Below are 22,317 nucleotides of genomic sequence, written 5' to 3' on the forward strand. Positions count from 1 at the left end.
GCCCTCAGCCCCTAGCGCTTTCTCACCTCAGGCACGTCTCCCCCGCCAAGCAAGGTCCACTTTCCAGGGCAGGGCTGGGTAGTAAAGCCTCAGGCTCTGGAGCCCACCAGGCTGCCTTTGACTTCCGCCTCCACCACTGACTTTCTGCGTGACCCTCTGCGAGCTCCTCAGCTCTCCTGAGGCTTGGTTCTGCATCTGTACAATGGGATGACAATCCCCATCTCATCAGGTGGTTGTAATCATTAACTAGCTCTCCTGTGCACAGAGCCTGCTGTGGTATTGCTGTTTATTAGTTTGCTCAGGCTGCCATCACAGAAGACTGGGTGGTTTAAACAACAGAGATGGATTTTCTCATGTTCTATAGGCTGGATGTCCAAGATCAAGGTGTCAGCAGGTTTGGCTTTTCCTGAGGCCTCTCTCCTTGCCTCACAGCTGGCCACCTTCTCTCTGTGTTCACCCGTGGTCGTCCCTCATTCTGGATGTTCTGTGTGTCCTCATCTCCTCTTATAAGGACAACAGTCATATTGGACTAGGGCCCACCCTAATGACCCCATTTTAACCTAATTACCTCTTAAAAGGCTCTGTCTTTGAACGCAGTCACAATCTAAGGTACAGAGTTTAGGGCTTCAACATATAATCTGGGGGGGACTCAGTTCAGCCCGTAACATGCAGCGTGTGCACCTTTCACCCGTGTGAATTTAGCCACATGGTACTAAACAAAAAGGAGACAGGAAACATAAGGTATTAAATAACGTGAGTGATTCCACCCACCGTTCCAGTCCATGGGTGTGTATCCCAGAGGGAGAGGGAGATGAGATGAGTTTGTTGTACCTCCATCAGCATCAGTTCCCCTGTACCTAAACATGAGCTAGGTGTGCTCCCCACATTTCAGGATGCACATTTTTCATACGGCATGGCATATAAACACCAGCCAACTGCTCTGTCTGGTGCTCAACCAAAGGAGCAGCGATCAAGGCTAGTTTGGGCTGTATCGGGGGTTCGCCTTGAACTTCTTCAGAATTTTAGCAGACACCGCTGGTGGCCTGCCCTCTATCCCAACCCCGCAACTGCTTCCTACCTCCTATGCCCACCTAAGGGCATCACCCAGAAAGGGGGAGGGTTGATGTCTTGGGGAGGGGGAGGGACTAGGGGTCAGGAGATAAGTGTCCCCACCCCCAATGTCTGATTCGGCACAGTCTCTCAGAGGATCCCTGTTAAATTAAGCCCCACTGGCCCTGCTCCTAACTGGCTCTCCCTTTCCTCAGTTCCTCACTTGGGCTTCCTGGAATCATCTCTCAGATTAACTACCCACACCCCAGTTCATATCTCAAGGACTGATTTTGAGGAAATCCAAAATTACACGAGCACCTACCCCCATGTAAGATGTTTCTGATACACAGCAGCCTCATAGATGGTCCCCCAGAGATATTGTCTGGGAATCTGACGAATGTAAAATCCCTGATTCCAGAACCCCGGCTGCATGTGGGTTCTCCCAGACCATCCTGGCCCACTGGCCCTGACACCATACCTACTCAGTGCTTTCCTCTGGCCTCCCTTCCAGGTGATCGAGAAGAACTTGAGCGGCTGGTGGTACATTCAGATTGAAGATAAGGAAGGGTGGGCCCCAGCGACTTTCATCGATAAGTATAAGAAAACCAGCAATGCCTCAAGACCCAACTTTCTGGCTCCCTTGCCCAATGAGGTGACGCAGCTCCGGTTGGGAGATGCAGCAGCAATGGAGAACTGCACGGGCAGTGAAGCCGTCGGCCCGTCCCGGCCCCTACCCGATGCACCACATGGGGCTGTGGACTCCGCCATGCCATGGTCCAAAGACTGGAAGGGTGGTAAGGAGGTCCCAAGGAAGGCATCTTCAGACACGTCCTCGTGTGCAGGCTACGAGGAGATCTCGGACCCCGACCTGGAGGAGAAGCCCAGCCTCCCTCCCCGGAAAGAATCCATCATCAAGTCGGAAGGGGAGCTGCAGGAGCGACAGAGGATGGAGCAGCTCAGAGGTTCTTCACCCAAGCCTCCTGGCATGATCTTGCCAATGATCCCAACCAAACACACGCCTCCCGCCCGGGACAGCAGGAGACCAGAGTCCAAACCTGACAAAAGCAAGTTGTTCCAGCTGAAAAATGAGATGGGGCTGGAGTGTGGCCATAAAGTATTGGCCAAGGAAGTGAAGAAGCCCAACCTCCGACCTGTCTCCAAATCCAAAGCTGACCCACCGGAGGAGAGGCCGGAAGCTGTTCCCCAGAATCCCTTCTTAAAGTCCAAACCTCAGGTTAGGCCAAAACCAGCTCCTTCCCCCAGGACAGAGCCACCTCAGGGCGAAGACCAAGTGGACATCTGTAACCTCAGGAGCAAGCTCAGGCCTGCCAAGTCCCAAGAGAAACCCTCGTTGGACGGAGAGAGCAGCCCCCAGGCTGGGGGAGGCCAGGACGTGGCCATCAGCCGTGGCTTCCTCCCAGGGGAGGGGCCTGGCCGTGCCCAGGACAGGACGAGCAAACAGGATGGGCTCAGCCCAAAGGAGACGTCCTGCAGAGCCCCTCCAAGGCCGGCCAAGACCGCAGATCCTGTGCCTAAGAATGTGCCAGTCCCCCTCCAAGAGGCTTCCCAGCAGAGACCTGTGGTCCCTCCTCGAAGACCACCACCCCCCAAGAAAACCTCCTCGTCGTCCAGGCCCCTTCCAGAGGTCAGAGGGCCCCTTCCAGAGGTCAGAGGGCCGCAGCGGGAGCCCACCGAAGGCAAGGCAGCTCCTGTCCCAGGCCGGGCCCTGCTTGTCCCCCCAAAAGCCAAACCTTTTCTCTCCAACTCCTCAGGGGGGCAGGATGACATGCGAGGCAAAGGTGGGCTGGGGCCACGGATGATGGGCAAGATGGGAGAAAACAAGGAGAAAGTGGCTGCAGCCCCCTTCCCCAATGCAGACGGCCCCAAGGACTTGTACGTGGCCGTGGCCAACTTTGAAGGAGACGAAGGTACCAGCGGCTTCCAGGAGGGGACGGTGTTCGAGGTCCGGGAAAAGAACAGCAGCGGCTGGTGGTTCTGCCAGGTGCAAAGCGGGGCCCCCTCCTGGGAGGGGTGGATTCCTTCCAACTATCTCAGAAAGAAGCCCTAGCCTGCTCCCTTCCTGCCTGGAAGTCCTGCACGACCCTGCCGGCTTTACCTACATATTTAATATGCCTCTTAATTTATCAACCTCCACGCAGCTTCAAAGGAAGGAAGACTGGAATACTGTGGTTTCTTCCCTTCTCTGGGTGGAGAGGGATCCCTCCCATCACAGCGTCCCCTGGAGGCTCAGAGGCCACACCCCTTTCTCTCTACTCAGCGTCCCTGCCTTAAGGCCAGTGGCATTGCCACCCAGCTTCCCTGCCCACCCAACAGCTGGACCATGACTCTCTGAGGTCTCTAGGACCGGAATCCATCATCTGGAGAAACTACAGCAAGGGTCTCTTGTTGATCGGATCAGGCAGAGTATGGGTAGCCCTCTGCCGACCCAGCACCCCACCCAGTTCATTCATGTCAAGCAACTTGATTCACTCAGTTTCCAAAATGCCTGGTCCCAGAAAGAACTTCATCCCGTAGAAGTCAGCTCCGTTGCCAGTTCCAGGGAGGTGGTGTCTTCCCCGAGGCCTCAGGTCCACGGGCCTCTCAGGTTCAAGCAGATGCAGCTGCCCCAGGAGTGGGCCTGGAGGTCCTCCCAGCCACGCTGCCTCCCTTCTGTGCTGGGACCCTGATCAGTTCTAAAGGAGTGCTTCCAGCTCCAAGCATGCTCCCCTTTTCCTGCTGCAGGCTGGGGTCCAACCCAGGGCTTTTAAACAAGAATCCCCAGCCCGCTTTTGGGGGGGCCTTTCACTTCTGCCTACCTAGAGCAAGAATCTCAAGGTCTGTTTGAATAAGGGGACCGTTCACAAGCCACGCCCCTTGGGAGCTCCTCTTTGCTGAGTAGCTAGTAGGTGCCAAACGCTGTACTTGGCACTTTACCTTCATGCTGAACCCTCACAGCAGCCCTCTCTGATACTATTACACCTGTTTTATAGATGAGGAAACGGGTTCAATGGGCCCAAGGGCACACTAGCTGGGAAGAGGAGGAAAGGGGATTTGCATCCAGGCTGGCCTGACTTCCATGCCTGTGCCCTGCCCCTGTAAGAGGCAAACCAGGCGGGGAGAGGGAGACGCCAGCTGGCTGCCCTGGGCTGTGCATGTGGGGGCCGGGTGGCTGCTCCCACACCCAACACCCCTCCAACCCATTGTAGCATCTACTGAAGGCTGCCCTGGACCCCATATGGTTGCTCCACACAAGGCTGCCCACGGCCCCGGTGCTGCCACAGAGCCCTGTTTCCTGCTCCTGTGCTGGTGCCCACCCCGGGGGATAGAACTTATGGAGCAAAGGGAGCCAAGGTGGTCTCACATGCCAGCCTTGAGGGACCCTGGTGGCTCAAGGGCCAGCAGCGGAGTCTCCAGCAAACTGGGCAGAGTAGGCAGTAGTCCCATAAGGAGACGGGGACCCGAGGGCCAGGCAGAACCTCCTGTCTCTGCTGCTGCTTCCTGCTCCTCTCTGGCACTCGAAGAGTAGTTTTCTCTTTTTTTCTTTCCATGCACTCTCCCTCTCTGTGGTCTCACTGGAAGGAACCCGGGGCAGCCCTTGCACCCGTTTTGACTGATGTGGTTCACTGAGTCACATAGAGACACAGCTACACTGCAGAACGAGAATCAGGACCCAGGGTTTCTGGCTTCCAGCCCAGAGCTCTTGCCTGGGGTCCAGGCTGCCTTGGGGGGTGAGAATGCAGCACCCCTCCTCATCCCACCCTACTCTGCAGGACAAGAGGAAGTGGCCCTCTGGCCCTGCCCCCAGAGATCTCTGATGCAGAGTAGTCATCCGCTGCCATGCTTTTGGGACCACAAGAGCAGCTTTCCCAGGGATGCTCGCCGTCTACCTGCAGTGCCAAAATTTATGGGCAGACAGCTCTCTTCCACTCTCCCCTCCCCTCCCCACCCCTCCTCACTGCCACATGGGCAGTGAGGATCCTTCCCTGATCCACAATCGCATCTTTATTCCTTCCTTCAGTAGGTCTGTAAATCCCACACCCCGAGAGTCTTGGGACAGGGCCCTGAGGTGCCCTGCCGTGCCCACTTGCCCCCAGCCCTGTTCCCAGAACCTTGGGGGGAAGATGGCAGCCAGGGGCAGAAGGGAGAATGGGAGAGGGCCATCCACCCTCCAAGGTCCCCTCACTCGGGAGGAGGCCCCACAGCACGTTTTCCTGAGTTTTTGACCCATTTTGGTTTAAACACCATTCGTGAAGCTGTTATGCAGGATTTGACTACATTTCAAAAGACAAAACTCTAAATTTTTCTTTTCTGATTATCTCTCAGCTTTCATTGACCTTTTCTAGTATTTTGCGAGTGCCTGCTATGTACTAGGCGCTGGGTGTAGACCAGGCTGCGAGTGGCTCCGTGCCTGGCTGTGAAGAGCTTTGATTTTTGTGTGCAGATTCCACTGAAGGCGTTTGTCTTTGGCTTCATTTCCTCTTCCCAGGGGTCAGCTGGGTGGGAATGGACTAATTCCGCCTTTTTCTGGATAGAAAATTTTCCCTGCACGTGAAAAAGTAATCAGCCTTTTTATTGTTATTATTCTGGCGTGAACTGAAGGTCCTAAAGCCACATTTCTCTCTGTTCACTGTTCTTTCCTCAGGACACGTGTGTGGCCTGAGGACTCCTCTCTCCAGCTCCTCCTACCACGGTGAGGGTACTTCCCCAGGCAGCTGCAAGGGACGGTCTTGAGGGCCAACGGCTCTCCCTAGCTGTCCTCACCTGGGGGCTTAGGTTGATACCATCCAGGACTGGAGTCACCACCGTGGCAAATGTCCAGGGCCATAGGAATAACTTTTGTGCCAGCCTCCGGGCAGGTTACCGGTGCCTACGCACGCTCCGTCCTTTAATCTCATCCTCACTTCAACCCTGTGAGGTGCCTAGGATCAGCCCCAATCTGTCATGAGAGCACTGAGGTTCAGAGGTTGAAGTCAGCGTCATCCAAATATTGACCAAGCTGAGACTTGAATCCCGTTTTTTCTCCCCAGTGCCCGTGACGTTTCCTCTGCCATCAACAATGAAATGTTCATGGTGCTTCCAGGGAAGCAGGTGACCCTCCCTCTCAATTTAGGTTTTTCCTCTCCTGACCCCACCATCACACATGTCAGTAGGTCACAGGCCAAATGCCAGCCCAGAAAGGCAGGCAAGGATGGATTTTATTCCTTTCCTCACCCCCGCATACTTTCTCGGGATGGCTGTTTTATCTTACACCCTAGGGCAAAACTACAGCTTGTAGTCATAACGCCAAATCTTTGGAAAATCTGCGTTTTAGGACCACCCCTTGATAAAATAGGCCTTTACTCAAGTTTTTTACTCAGAATTTCTTTGCCATTTGGTGGGTTTATGTCCTTGTCCCAGGATGAGACTTGGGGAGCTGGGCTGCAGCTCAAACCATTTTTAATGCCCTGCCCTGCCGGGAGATTGCTAGAGCCTCACCAGGCTTCCAGTAGTCATGTTACATGTCCTCCCCAAAGCCTCGCCACGTGATTGATTTCTTAGACAAAGTTCTTGGCCTTAAAACATTTCTGGGCCCACAGAGGATTTCCTTACCAGGTAGAATGTAGGAAAACAAACCTGCCACATTAAAGGACAGATGCCAAATCTCCCCAAGGTTGGAAGACCCTACTCTTAGGCTGAGGGATGGACAGTCTAGTATTTATTTCGTTTGTACCGAGTGCACGGCACTGAGTGGGATGAAGTAGAAATCGCTCCTGGCCTCAGGTAGCTGGCAACTCAACATCATCAAGAACGAGAACATTCGTGCCTCGGCTTGGCTCCCGTCCTTTCATTGTTTCTGAGTTTTTAAGTGTCGGGTCAGGTCTTGCCCTTCACTTTGGGCTGTGATAATGTACATGTAACAACCTGAGTCACGTGGCAGTCTTGTCCCCTCCTTGGTTGTCAGGCCTGTCCTTCAGGGCTTCTGCTGCAAACAACCATACCAGACCATAGATGAAGATTCCCTATTGCCAAACAGTGTGGCCTGAATGAGTAGGAAACCGGCTTGCGTTGAGGCCTGAGGGTGCGGCAAGCCCTCCGTTAGCCTGGAGGGATTGCTCCTAACTTGGCCAAGTAACGTCTAGATGGACCTTAGCCCGTGAAGGTCACAGACAGAGTTGTGGAGTTGTAGAGTTAAAACCAGGAGGCTCCAGAGTCTTTGTCTGCGCATGGACCACCTGCTGAGGACCCTTCTCACAGACTTGACCGTCCAGCCCCATGGGGTAACGTCTGCTTTCTGGTGCTACCTTGTGGAGTTTTCAAGCCACCCATCGTGTTTCCACATTCCACCTTTCCCGTTTTTATCGTCTGCTCCCAAATAGGCCTTCTTGGCTCCAGTCAGGAACAAGGGACTCAACTTCTGTTGTCCTTGAAGAGGCCAAGCCCAGTGCCACAGCCAGTAGCCTTCACTTTCAGGTCTTCTATAAACGTACAAGAGGAGGTGCACCCACCAGGCTTATGATGGCAATAAGCAATCCTAACACAACTAAGGTGTCCATATTTTACCCCAGTGTACGCCCGTCTGTGACATTGTGCCCATGTAATTGTTAGTAGCAGCGCCCCTTCCACTCACGGGGTGATAAGAAACTGGTCACCTTGGCTACAACCCACATTTCCTGCTTCAGGGAGCCACCAAGTAACTAGGCCATTTCTTGCATCCCTCCAGGAGCAGTGGGCTCTGACAGCATTGCCCCACCACCTCGCGTCTGCTCACAGGATGATGCTGGAGATCTCTGGACATCTCAGCACTCCTCATACCCTTGGCAAGCTGACACATTCTGGTGGTGTCTTTGTTTCCTTTTAACACACACGAAAAATACATGAGGATATATAATGTGAGGGGGGAGGGGTGATGAACAATGAATTAGCTGTAGCATGTATAGACTATATACTTTACCATTAGACTTTTCTTTTTTTTTTTTTAATAAAAAAAAGTGCTTGACTGGTTTCAAGCTTCATTGTGAAGATGTGTCTATGGATTTTATTTGGCTGAAGAAAGGGTGAGTAGCTTTGTGCCCTGGCATCTTGGCCTGGATTTGGGGATCAAAAAACAGAAGCCTGTGTGAGCTAGGTTTGGGCATTGCTCAGAAATAGGGATGACTCCTCTGGACCTTAGTGTACTTTGATTCTTTTAACTACAATATCCAGAAACCAAGAGAAAGCTTCCTTGTATTCACTGGGTATCTCCCACATCTCGGCTCTGTGCCGAAAGGTGGAAAACTTTACATGTCCAGGGAGTTTGAACCTCTCGCTGGCATTGCCTGATGGGCAGGGAAGTAGGAGGGTGCAGCCACGTTTGGGCCACAGGGACTGCCCAAGCCGCCTGCTCCCAGGACGTGGAGAGCATTGCCTGATGTTTTATTACTTTCCCGAAGGCAGCGCCAAGGCAAAACCAACCACCGGTGCGGAGCCTCCTTGGTCCCAGCTGAATCCAAAAGGACACCACCACCCCACCTTCCTAGGAAGAGAAGAGTAGAACCAGCAGAATCCCAGCGCAGAAGTTCAAAGGGAAGGATTTCGATACAATATTCATCCCACCTTAGAGGAAACAGTTTAAAGCAATGATCTTCTGGTGCACCTTACTTAGGAATAATCTTCCTTCATATGTTAAGCTCTGTTCCCATAAGAAAGGAAAGTGATTCTGTGGTTTAACACCACCACCCATACCCCACACACCCCGGGAGCGTTTTGTCCCAAATCTCCTAAACCAGGAGTGCTTAGTCTCAAGAATACATCTGGTAATGACCATGGCATGGGCTTCCCGGGGCAGGCGTGCAGGGGCCCCTGAGCCTCGTGGGATGGGATGGGAACTGGACCGCGGTCAGCAATCAACCTGACTTTGTGTCTCTGGGGTCTCTTACCCACTATCTTCCTTCAGTTCTGACTTGGAACTGGCTCACTCACCACTGCTCTCCTGTTCCAGGAATGACACACCAAGCACGTACCGGCTCACACACCTGCAAACGCTCTTCTCTAAGGGGTCATGGTGAATCTGGGGGTCCAAAACTCATATCGAGGGGCCACTCTTCTCCCAGTCCAGAGCGTTTAATGTCCACTCCTTCTCTAGTTCGTGTCTATCTGGTCCAGGTGTGCCGCTTCACCATCTGGCAACCCATGCCTCCCAATCATTGGTTCTCAAATTTCAGTGACCAGAAGGTTCAGTCAGGGAGCTCGCCAAAGTGCACATTCCTGGGCTGTGTCCCCCAAAAGACAGAATCAGCAGGAATCTGCATCCTTAAAAAGTACATTGTGAGGAAATGGTCTGCATGCTCCACTCTGAAGAGATGGCCAAACTCCGCCCCTTCCTTACCTGGCACAGTATGTGTTCAAAAATGGTGCCTCATGCTATTATGATCAATGGCACCATTATTTTTCTGGGCATTTGCTGTGTTCCAGGCCTATGGGGCACTTTACCTACAATTTTATTTCATCCTCAGAATGCTCCCTGAAGTAGATATCTGCATTTTACCTATGAAGTTGCTAAGTTTCAGGTGAAGACACTGGCCCAAGGTCTCTCATGGCCAGTGTGTGACGTGTCTGGTCCTAAAACTGGCTTTTTTAACCCGTACTATGCCCCCTCCCAAATGCTAATCAAGGCACATATCTCATCCTGATGTAATTCTTTCCTGGATTCATCATATTCAAGAGCTACTTTCTCTTTCCAAAACCTAACGCTGTAATTAAGGGGGGAAATTCTAATTTTTTTGAGTACATGCTATGGGCTGGTTACCTTATAGATATTATCTCTTTAATCTTCACTACAATTCTTCTAGGTAAGAGTTGTTATACCCATTTTATGGATGAGGAAATTAATAGTCTGAGAGATTGTTTACACGTTGTCACAGCTAGTATGAAGATGACCTTGGACCTGTAACTCTTTAATAGACCATCACAGTTCCCAAATCTATAATCTTTCCATTCAGCATTTTTTAGTGTTTTCCAGAACAAATGTCAACACATAACATCTGAAATAAGTGTTCTGTGGGGGACTTCCCCGGTGGCACAATGGTTAAGTGGTTAAGACACGGGTTCGAGCCCTGGTCCGGGAAGATCCCACATGCCGTGGAGCAAATAAGCCCGTGCGCCACAACTACTGAGCCTGCGCTCTAGAACCTGTGAGCCACAACTACCAAAGTTTGCATGCCTAGAGCCCGTGCTCTGCAACAAGAGAAGCCACCGCAATGAGAGGCCTGCACACCGCAATGAAGAGCAGCACCCACTCGCCGCAACTAGAGAAAGCCTGCACGTAGCAACAAAGACCCAGTGCAGCAAAAAAATAAATTAATTAATTATTTATTTTTTTAAAAAGAAAGTGTTCTGTGGACACATTCGTTTGAGCAATGCTTCGTAAAATTAAGTTAAACAGTTTTTTGTTTTGGGGGGTTTTTTTGCAGAACTTCTTGAAGCTCCTTGCATAAAAGCATTCAGTGTGATTATCTGAGAGGGGCGTTATCAATATCGGGTTCTTCAGCTGTACTTGACTGTGAAGCCATTCACAGAGCATCTAGCAAGGGCAGTATTTCATGTCATAAATTCTGGAAAATGTCGAATTTTACATTTCAACTTTACCTTGAGTTCTCTTTTTAAAATTTATTTATTTATTTATTATTTTTGGCTGTGTTGGGTCTTTGTTGCTGCGCGCAGGCTTTCTCTAGTTGCGGCGAGTGGGTGCTACCCTTTGTTGTTGGTGCATGGGCTTCTCATTGTCATGGCTTCTCTTGTTGCAGAGCACGGGCTCTGGAGCGCGGGGGCTTCAGTAGATGTGGCGCACGGACTCAGTAGCTGTGGCTTGCGGGCTCTAGAGCCCAGGCTCAGTAGTTGTGGCATTCGGGCTTAGTTGCTCCGCGGCATGTGGGATCTTGCCGGACCAGGGCTCGAACCTGTGTGCCCTGCGTTGGCAGGCGGATTCTTAACCACTGCACCACCAGGGAAGCCCTACCTTGAGTTCTGAACCACAATCCTTAGCCGATTCCTCCTAATTCCAGCTGTAACTCCACCCCTCACTGCAGCCCAGGCTTCAATGCTAACATTCACAGCATGGTGAGTACAAAATACTTCTTTGAATGGACACGTGAACTTCAAGGTTTCCTATTTGCCATTGGTCTAACTTGGAGCTCTCTCAGTGGATTTCCCCATAGTAAGATCACCACTCAAGTAGGAAACTGTTCAGAAAATTGCTGCCGGGAATGGAATTTGTTTTCTGGCTCAAAAACAAGTTTTCCTTTAGAGGCCTGTAAGTTAGTGGTGGTGTTCAGAACATTTAGGTGCAAGTTAGTAAAGCCAAGGTTCATCTCCTCTTAAGACCCAGGAGGCCCAGATCCTACAATAAACTATGTTCTCCTATTGTTTTTCAACTACAGGGAACTTGGCCACATACTTGTACAGCATAGTATAGAATAGTGGTCTTCAGATGGTTTTCATTGTGTACCTGATGGTTTATTGATAGAAACATGCTTAGCATATATGCAGTAATAACTATATAAAATACATATATTACTAAATAGATACATCATGTACAATATTGTTAGGTGGAAAATTCTCACACCCAATGCACCTAAAGGAAGAGCTCCATTAGCATAACGCTCCAGCCCTTCCTCCCTCTCCCTAGGGGAGAAGGGGGAATTATCTAGATGATTGATATTTAGGGAGGCAGGAGCCAGGCATGCATAGCTCAGCCCCTCCCTCTCTCTTCTATGACGACAGATGTCCTCAGGAAGCACACCTTCCCCTCCATCCCTGACAGTGGGAGGCTTAGTGGTAAAGAGGACCCCACAAAAGGCATCCTGTCCTTTTCAGGGGCATCTGTGACTGGATCAAAGAACATGACTATTTCTGGTATTCAGCCTTAGGAAGCCCATAACTGCCGCACACCTCACCTAAGGCAGATTCTCCCACGGCTCTCTCAAGAATAAAGGTGGCATTTCACTCTCCAGTCCCCAGATCCCTCTGTCTCTCTCAGTTACTTGGGAATTGAGGTGAGGTGAAAGGGGAGCAATTTATGAGGCTCCTAAAAAACTGTCTATTGGCTACTGATTTAGGCTAATTTTAGCTGATTTATTATTATTATTATATATTATAATAAAATACATATACAAAATTTAAAGCGAAGGATAAGCTAAAAGTACATGTAATGAAAAGATCTAATTTTTCACTGAGCTCCAATGGCTTGTCTTATCTGCCCGCCCCCGGGATTCATGGACCCTACTTTGTAAACCACTGACAAAGGAACCATGACCGACTTTGGGGTTAGACCTGGGTTTGAGTTCTGACTCTGATACACACCTTACTTCTCTGATACTCAGTGTTCTCATCCATAAAATAAAATGGGGACCATAACACCTTTCTCACAGAGCTGTTGTGACGATTAATGGAAATAATACATGCCTAGCGCATAGTAGGCACTTCTAACAGGACATCATAATTATTATTGCTTCTGTGAAGAGTCAAGAAGAATGAACAGTCTTCAAATATTTTCACGGCCTAGTACAGGAGTTGGCAAACTTTTTCTTAAAGAGTCAGATAGTAAATATTTGGGGCTCTGGGAACCAAGAGGCAAAACCAGAATGTTATGCAAGAACTTACATAACTATTTAAAATGTAACCATTTGAACATGTAAAAACCATTCTCAGTTCTCTGAAAAAACAAGCAGTTTGATGGATTAGGCCCAAGGGCTATAGTTTGCTGACACCCTGGTCAGGTGTCTATCCATCTCCTATTTTATTACTTTTCTCTAAATGAAAGTTTCCCCAAAGTGTGTTTATGGAACATCAGTCCCTCACATGATCCTGAAAAAGCGTTGTGTGGTCAGATCCATTTGGCAACCACTTGCCTGAGTATTCTCCAAGCCTCCCCACTTGGAATCCGTGTCACACACTAGCACGGCTCTGAGAATCCTGCAGTAAAGAAGCTGTTTAACCTGTTTAATCCGATGTGCCAAAATGTATTTCACAACAGAATTTTTTTTTCACGTAACATTTATGAACATCCCACAGAACATACTTTGGAAGATGCTGCTGTAGATCCTAAAAATTGATGGCTATGCAGAATTTTATTATTACTGTATTAAATTAAGTTTGTGCTCCATCATGATGCATCCACCTGAGAAATGTGGCTTGGATGCTGTGTGTTAGTTACTATCTTCTCAGAGTAAACAGGCCAACTTGGTCTTCAGTTTGCAAGAGCTGCAGGTTTGCTGATTTTTCTCCCTATGTTTATCTCGGGACCAATACCATACTACCTATATTACTATAGCTTTGTAATATAGTTTGAAATCAAGGCATGTGACGCCTCTAGCTTTGTTCTTCTTTCTCAAGATTGTTTTAGCTATTCAACATCTTCTGTGGTTCCATACAAATTTTAGGATTGTTTGCTCTCTTTTTGTGAAAAATACCATTGGAACTTTTATAGGGATTGCATTGCATCTGTAGACTGCTTTGGGTAGTATGGACATTTTAACAATATTAATTCTTCCAATCCATGAGCATGGAGTATCTTTCCATTTATCTGTGTCTTCTTCAATTTCTTTCCTCAACATCTTATAGTCTTCAGTGTACAGGTCTTTCACCTCCTTGATTAAACTTGTTCCTAAGGTATTTTATTCTCTTTGCTATAATTATAAATGGGATTATTTTTCTTAATTTCTCTTTCTGATAGTTTGTTATTAGTGTATAGAAATGCAACATATTTTTGTGTATTGATTTTGTATCCTGCAACTTTACTGCATTTGTTATTAGTTCTAACAGTTTTTGTTGGTGGTGGTGGTGGGTTTTTGGGGGGCTTTTTGTTTTTTTTTGTTTTGGTGAAGTCTTTAGGGTTTCCTATATATAGTATTATGTCATCTGCAAGTAGTGACAGTTTTATTTCTTCCTTTCTGATTTGGATGCCTTTTATTTCTCTTTCTTGCTTAAATTGCTCTGGCTAGGACTTCCAATACTATGTTGAATAAAAGTGGTGAGGGTGAACATGGAACATTTTTATTTTTGTTTTTATTATTTGGCTACGTCAGGTCTTAGTTGAGGCATGTGGGATCTTTTGTTGCGGCATGCGGGCTTCTCTCTAGTTGTGGCATGCGAGCTCCAGAGCGCACGGGCTCAGTAGTTGTGGCGCGTGGGATTAGTTGCCTCATAGCATGTGGGATCTTATCCCCGACCAGGGATCAAACCTGTGTCCCCTGCGTTATAATGCAGATTCTTTACCACTGGACAACCAGGGAAGTCCCTGGAACACATTTTTGAGATAGAGTTCCTTATGTTTAAAAATGACTTTTCAAAGTTGAGTTTGTACCCACTCATTTTAAAGATAATAAAATTCTTATAGGCTCCCAGTGTTTAGACTTAAATGAGTTTAAGTATAATGTTACCTAACACAAACCAGGCATAAACATGTTCCTTTTGTAGCGAGGACACAAATAAAATTGAACACTTTTCGAGGTTAGACACACAACTACAAAACCAACAGAATTTATCTTAACACCATTAACAGGAGAGCTGATGTTGCTTTTTTTGTTCATTTGTTTTAGTGGTAAATATATATATATATATATATATATATATATATATATATATATATGAGCTAATCTGGCTTTGCTGAAACTATATCTCCACTAACAATGACGGGATAGAAACAACCACATTGGAGCAAGTTTTTTTGGAGTCAATGTGTCTATATATTCTGTGTACTATGACAATTCATTTTTCTCTAATGGAAATACTGGGAAAACCTTTGTTAAAGCAGCACATCATGGTGCATTTAGCCCTCATTTGGTGTAAATACATCACTTATGTCTGCATAAGTTTTTTTTCTTTTTTCGATTTTTTTAAATTGAAGTATAGTTGATTTACAAAGTTGTGCCAGTCTCTGCTGTACAGCAAAGTGACTCAGTTATACACATATATACATTTTTTTTATATTGTTTTCCATTATGGTTTATCACAGGATACTGAATATAGGTCCCGGTGTTATACAGTAGGACCTTGTTGTGTATCCATTCTAAATGTAATAGTTAATGCATCACTTACATATTATCTTAGTTTATTCAGGTTGCTATAACAAAGTACTATAGACTGACTGACTTATAAACAACAGAAATTTATTTCTCACAGTTCTAGAGGCTGGAAGTCTGAGACCAGAGTGATTGTCATGTTCTCATGAGGGCCAGACTTCTGGGTTGCAGACTGCTGACTTCTCATTGTATGGTCACATGGCAAAAAGAGAGCAAGCTAGCTTTCTGGCCTCTATTATAAGGACACTAATCTCATTCTGAGGGTCCCACCCTCATGACCTAATTACCTCCCAAAGGCCCCACCTCCAAACACCATCACATCAAGGATTAGATTTCAACACATGAATGGGGGGTGGGCACAAACAGTCAGTCCATAACATGTATTAAATTAAACTTGGCCCTGTTCTCGTTAACCCATGAAACTGAAAGTACTAGCCTGGGACCACAATTCACTTGCTAACAGAATTATTGCTGAGGCCAACATTCAGATGATCTAGAATATGCCTATCCATTTTTAAAAAAATATTATCAAAATGGAAATGCAAAATTTAAACATTCTCATGGAGAAGTTGTATACCCAAGTTAAGAAACGCCATCTTCCTTTTTAATCCTAACCCTCTCATTATCTTTGCCAAGCCCTAGGGATGAGCAGACAAATGCTCTCCAGTGGGAAAGTCTTTTTACCACCAACCTCTCCACTTCCTGTAAGCACCCTCCATGCATGGAGGAGGGCTTACAGAAGCTCTGTGTATGTTCTGGAAGACATTTGAAAGGTGCTGGGATCACCTGGCAACTCACTTTCACCCTGGCAGGCTCCCTGGGAGCACACGGCAGCAGTGTGTTGAGAGATACTCAAAGCTGCTTCTGGGACTTGATTTTTCCCCAAAAGTTGGTGATAGGAAAAAAAAGTTGGGAGTAGAGATGTAAGCAATTTCACCAGGAAGTTATTTTACACATTTTCATATGGAAGCAAACAGGGATATGTTACGCTATAGAATATAAAACTCGCCTGCATTTTTAAGATAAAACTGCAGACTTCAAAGAAATTGCTTCACTGGGCTGCTTCAGGCCAGGCCCCAGGCCCCAGGCCCCTTGAGAGAACTTTAATAAGCAAAGTCCAGGAAACTAAGCGATTAACCACTCCTGCCACTGGCAAGTGGGGCAAAGCCAATTAGGAGACTTCTTTTTTCCAGGTGCACCTCTGCTCATTGGGCTTATTATCAATCAAAACCAGATGTGCCATGGGGGACACGCTGTAGAGATTCTCAGAAATACGCTCCATGCTGGTGCTCTAAGTGTAGGCAGAACGGGTTTGTTTATAAAAGCAAATGCTTCCAAGAACCTCCTGCTTTGCAAAAGTCTCTTAGTTCTGGTCCTGTGATGGGTAGTGCCTCCATTAAGTTCTGCCTGTATTTAATTACCTTAAAAAAAAATTCATAGTTTTTCAGCTAAGGGATGCAAGTCTGGGGTCGGGGCGGGGGGTGGAAAGGGAACTCCTGGATTCCCAAAGGTGCCCCTCAACTATTCAGAATCAGGACCAGGGACTCATAGGAGACCAAGGTTTGGTGTTCGGGTGCTACCTCCTCGTCTCCTGCCCTCCCCTACCAATACACATACGCAGGCCCGATGAACAGGATAAGGGTTTCCACTTCTGTGCTTATCACTCATCACTGAAAGCTGGACATTCCAACATCAACTAACGTGTCCCTTCTACGTGAGCTGAAAGACAGCTGCCCAGGGCCAGGCTAGCAAGTGGCCCAGTGGCAGGGAGAACAGAGAGTCAGCATCCCCTTACAGACCGCTCTCTTTCAGCCTACGGGGCCCATGTGTCCCCTTCAGAGTCAAAGTCTGCCCCTCCGCTCCAATAGTGGGTCAGTAACATCGGCCAAGAACATACCCTGGGCTATGTGGTTCCCCTGCCACTCACGTCCGTCAGGGATCCAGCGTGCCCTGGCTGAAGTTCCTTCCCAGACGTCCGCACAGACTCCAGCAGATCCATGACAGACAGACTTCCAAGGGGGCAGAACTGCTTTGGCATGAGGTAGCTGAGTCCTGATCCCATAGGGACAGTCCTGAAACCTCCATCTTCATGCATGAGAGCACAGGGGCAACCAACCTAATCCTGGGCCTGCTCTGGGCCAGGTTCAGTCCTGGGAACTGAGGACAGAGAAATAAATAAGAAAAATATAGCCTAACTGGAAAGACTGCCCTACAGACAACTACAGGTAGGAGAGTTATAAGAGAATACTGCACAAAATGTCTGAAGGACACAGAGTGGCAAGGGAAAGCTGCCTAGGGGTGATGATTATTAAAAGCTGTCCAGGGCTTCCCTGGTGGCGCAGTGGTTAAGAATCCACCTGCCAATGCAGGGGACATGGGTTCGAGCCCTGGTCCGGGAAGATCCCACATGCCGCGGAGCCTAGCGCCCACGCTCCGCAACAAGAGAAGCCACGGCGATGAGAAGCCCGCACACCGCAACGAAGAGTAGCCCCTGCTCACTGCAACTAGAGAAAGCCCACGCCCAGCAACAAAGACCCAACTCAGCCAAAAATAAATAAATAAATTTATAAAAAAGCTGTCCAAAAGGTCAAAAATAGGGACCCCAATAGGTGAGGGCAGTGTTCCCTAAACTTGAGCTGAGTGGCACCCTCATAAATGTTGCTATGTCCACATCCCAACTGTATCAGCATTTCCTTAATAAGTTACTTTGATTAACCCAAAAGTTAAATATGTTTCCTTAAAGGGAAGCTATATCATGACAGTTGGAAAGCCTGTATGGTTTTCCATAAATAGAAGGTAACTGTAAAAGTAAACACAATGAAATCAAAATAGTGTCACTGAGTTCCGGCTAGGTACAGTTAGTTACCAGTTAAAGGTTCTGACAATGAGGCTCTCTCTCTCTTTCTCTCCCTCTCTCTCTCTCTCCTAAAAGGAGATTAGCATGTGTTAAGGAGGTGTTAAAGACAAGCTAACACCAAAATTAGATTTTATACTTCATTAAAAGAACTATATAAAGAAGTATATACAGAAGAATTATGTAGATCAACTCTACTTCAATAAAAAAATAAAAATAAAACAGAAGAATTACAAGAGTACTGGAAATGGTAATAATTGTACACCATAAGTTGATGGCATTTCACACATATGAGAATAGCACCCCAAATGGCCTTTCTTACACTTTAAAAGATAGTGGATTAATCTGGATGATTTTGTGAGGTCTAGGGGGCACAGGACAATTTAACCTCACATAGACTAGATATGTTGAGAGAGGTGGACATGTCAGAGTGGACATGGCACCCTGAAGCTGGCAGCTGGGGAGCAGTACGTACATTTTCATAATTGCAAAGAGAAATTTGACCAGGATCACCCCATTTTCACCACTCTTTTCTGGATCTAATAATGCTTGTTGAGGTCCATGGTAGAAATAATTTTGTTTTGTTTTGTTTTGTTTTGTTTTTGTGGTACGCGGGCCTCTCACTGCTGTGGCCTCTCCCATTGCGGAGCACAGGCTCCGGACGCGCAGGCTCAGCGGCCATGGCTCACGGGCCCAGCCGCTCCACGGCATGTGGGATCTTCCCGGACCAGGGCACGAACCCGTGTCCCCTGCATCGGCAGGCGGACTCACAACCACTGCACCACCAGGGAAGCCCAATAATTTTGATTTTGATCGAAATTCTTTGAGCCTCTTTTCATAACACCACTGAATTTTAATAAGATGTTAAAACCCCTTTGTGTGGAAGGAAACAAAAGGAAAAATTTGTTCTAAAGAATGTTGCTCTAACACTTACCACATTGTGTGGTAATCCTGTGTTTATATGTCTGTCTCCCCCCACCAGACTGGCATCCTCCGGGCAGGGATCTCCTGTTACTTTTCTCTGAGTATCTGGTAGAAGACTCAGACGTTATAGAGCTCAGTGTTTGCTGTGTGAATGGCCCAGCCGATTGGGTGGTGGAAGGGGAAGACAAAAAATCAAATACTCTCCTGTGCTTCTAACCTATGTTGTCTTAATGTGAAACAACTTAGTTGATGGTGGCTACCATTATTATTGTTGTTGTTGATATAATCACACACACGAATTATCAAATGTGTATAGAATGGACATTGTGAGTTTTAGCTGCCCATTATCTAGTTTCCTTTCTTCGGGTAGTATGACCCTCATTTTCCCCTGGGGAACACTCTTCCCCTACTCTCAATCCATGTGATTTGGAAAGGGCTTCACTCCTTGGTGCCAAGAATGGGCATGTGACTCAGATCTGACCAATTAGTGCAGCCCAGTCTCCGGGCTACAGCTGGTTTAGTAATGGGCACATGACCCGAGCCAAGCTAATGAAACTTGATCTCAGGACCTTTGCCAGAGATATTGAGGAAGAGGAACTATTTTCTGCTGGGCTTGCTAAACTGGCAGAATTTAGCCTGTAGATGCTGGTGACCATCCTTGTCATCTCCAGCACAGAGCTTGCCTGAGAATGAAGCCTAAAGCAAAGGAAAGCAGAGAGCCAAAAGATGTAGAGAAAAAGAGTCTGGGTGACACTGAAAATCTGGATCTAGCTGTGCCTAAAGGTGATCGATGGTTGGTTTTTGGTTTTTTGATTTTTTGCTTAGGTCAGTTTGAGTTGAGTTTCCAGCAGCAGTCGCAGAGAGTCCTAATATACATAGGGAGTCAGCAAATATGTGTATCTTCGATCATTTTTTTGGATCAGACTTAGCTAGAGATGGAGTTTCACCAATTCAATTCAACAAACAGGCATTGAGGGCACCATGGAGAGTGTGAGGACAGCAGGGAAATAAACATGAATAACTGTCTCTGCCCTCAAGGTTCACATCTAGAAGGGAATACAGACTTCACTGCACTTTACAGTCATACGACAATACATCTGGTAATTGAGAGACTATGAGAGTAAAAGAAGAATAGAAGATAGACATCAATTCTGCCAATAGGATTGTCTGTGGGGAAAGGGAGTGGGGGGTGTTTGACCATAAAATAATTTGCAGACGTTTAACAGTGTTCTCTTCCCTGGATTCTGGAAGCCATTCACAGGATGCTTGTTTCAATTAGATTTTAATCACCCACAGCTCTTGCATTCCTTCAGTGAGTGCCTGATGTTACCCTGTGAAACGTGCTTTACCGCCGGCTCTCGATGTGTGCAGTCCTGCCTCGTGGACACCTTGGAGACTCCTTGCTGGAGCAGTCCGGACAGAAGGCCTATCGCTCACATACCTCTAGAGGGGGCATATAACTCAGTTACAGCTCCGTCCTCCTGTTGTCAGCAGGTGTGCAATTTCAGCCAGGTGGGCTACGAGGTGAGGGTATCATGTTCACCCCTGCTTGCTTTCGCAAGCAGCAAAAACGCCAAACTCTACCCATCCGTAGCTCTGATACACAAAATGCCACGTGTCTGCTACCTAAAGCTCTTCAGTTACTCCTCACCTGCCCAAGATAAAGTCTAAACCTCTTTACCCCGACACATGAGGAAGGTGTGTGCCAGGCATTGTTCTAGGTGCTTGAGAGACAAAGATAGATAAAACCTACTTCCTATCCTCAAGCAAGGGAATCCCAACTCAAGCAGATTTACAGGGAATAGAGTGAAAATGTATTGTTTTATGGAACTGAAAATTCCAGGCAGTAGATTTAGGCATCGCCGGATCCAGCTCACATGGTGTTCAAGGCTTGGTTTTTTCCCCTGTTTCTCAGCTGTATTTTCCTCTGGCTTGGCTTGTCTCTTGGGTAGGCCCTCTCCTATTGGAAAGTGGCCCCAATTTTTCCCTTGACGGGGGTTCCAGGTAGCTCCAAGTTTATGTCCTCCCAAATTCGTGTTCAGAAAAAAAAAAAGATTCTTTCTTCTAAACCACTGTGGAAAAAAAAAAGTCCTGAATCTGATTCTCATCTGTCCAAAATGGTTCACATGCTCATCCTAAACCCATCATGGTTTTAGAATGCACTGATTGGCTCAAGTCTCGGTCTTGGAACCACCCTGAAGTAGGGGATGGTGTGTGCTCCATCAGAACCATATGGACGGAGTCATGGGTGGGAGGAGTTCGTTCTTCAAAGGGAATTCAGGGCAATGTTACTAAGGGAAGAATGAATGAATACTAGGCAAGCTCAAACTACACACACTCAAATCTAACCTTTATGCAGCTGTTGCAGTAAGTCCATTGTCTAGACATAATACAGAGTGTTCTACGTGGAGTCCAGAAAATTGCGTTAGAGAGCAAGATTTTATAGGATCTCTTCAACATTTTCCAAGGGACAGAATACTCTGATGTTCAGAATTGATTCCATTTATCCAGAGAAAAGTATATCTGCTTATTTTCAGACTGGAGGAAGAAAAGATAGAAAACAGATAACAGAAATATTCCTTAGGAAGATCCAGCGCCACCTGCTTGAATTATTTTCTTACCAAGCAACCTTCTGAACTTGGTCTCTTGAAAGTTCCCACCTGCGGCATTAGGAGGGAGACTGGCACATACGACCAGGACTGGAGAGTTATCTTCCCAGGCATAAATGAATAGTGTGGCATTCCATCATATGTATCTATTCCTTATCATTTCCCTGAGCTTTCACCCTCCATGAAAAAATAAAATCAGGTTCCTGAGCTTGGAAAACCTCAGCAAGTGGAGATGATGTCTCAATAAGGCAGGCTGGAAGAACTAGTCTATTTGCTACAACATTGCCCTTTTAAAGGAAAAAACAGAGGAAAAAATATTTTCATCCCTACCACTTTCTCAAGAATTTTTTTTAGCTTTCAGGGTCTTCTGTGTTTCCATACAAGTTTCAGAATTATGTGTTCTAGTTCTGGGAAAAATGCCATTGGCATTTTGATAGGGATTGCATTGAATCTGTGGATTGTTTGGGTGATATGGTCATTTTAACAAATCAATTTGTCCAGTCCATGGGCACAGTATATCTTTCCATTTGTTTGTGTTGTCTTCAATTTCTTTCATCAATGTCTTAATAGTATTCTGGGTACAGGTCTTTTACCTCCTTGGTTAGATATATTCCTAGGTATTTTATTCTTTTTTTTTTTTTTTTTTTTTTGCGGTATGCGGGCCTCTCCCTGTTGTGGCCTCTCCCGTTGTGGAGCACAGGCTCCGGACGCGCAGGCTCAGTGGCCATGGCTCACGGGCCCAGGCGCTCCGCGGCACATGGGATCCTCCCGGACCGGGGCACGAACCCGAGTCCCCTGCATTGGCAGGCAGACTCTCAACCACTGCGCCACCAGGGAAGCCCTA

The 22,317-nt window shown here is 47.2% G+C and overlaps 1 protein-coding gene across 5 annotated transcripts in view; it reads left to right on the top strand.

Moving 5' to 3' along the window:
- SH3PXD2B (SH3 and PX domains 2B) overlaps positions 1-14,046 on the top strand; it is a 118,511-nt gene extending 104,465 nt beyond the window's left edge. For 2 of the 5 annotated variants that reach the window (XM_067732847.1, XM_067732848.1), the window contains one exon: positions 1,562-7,013. In XM_067732847.1, coding sequence (XP_067588948.1) covers positions 1,562-3,118 — 1,557 coding nt within the window. In that variant the 3' untranslated portion in view covers positions 3,119-7,013. Of the gene's footprint in view, positions 1-1,561; positions 7,014-7,750; positions 8,050-8,459 lie in introns of those variants that run through there. The other 3 variants (XM_067732851.1, XM_067732850.1, XM_067732849.1) reach the window with 3 other exon arrangements.
- Positions 14,047-22,317: the final 8,271 nt, after the last annotated feature.

Source organism: Pseudorca crassidens, chromosome 3, assembly GCF_039906515.1.
Source record: "Pseudorca crassidens isolate mPseCra1 chromosome 3, mPseCra1.hap1, whole genome shotgun sequence".
Classification (NCBI taxonomy): Eukaryota; Metazoa; Chordata; class Mammalia; order Artiodactyla; family Delphinidae; genus Pseudorca; species Pseudorca crassidens.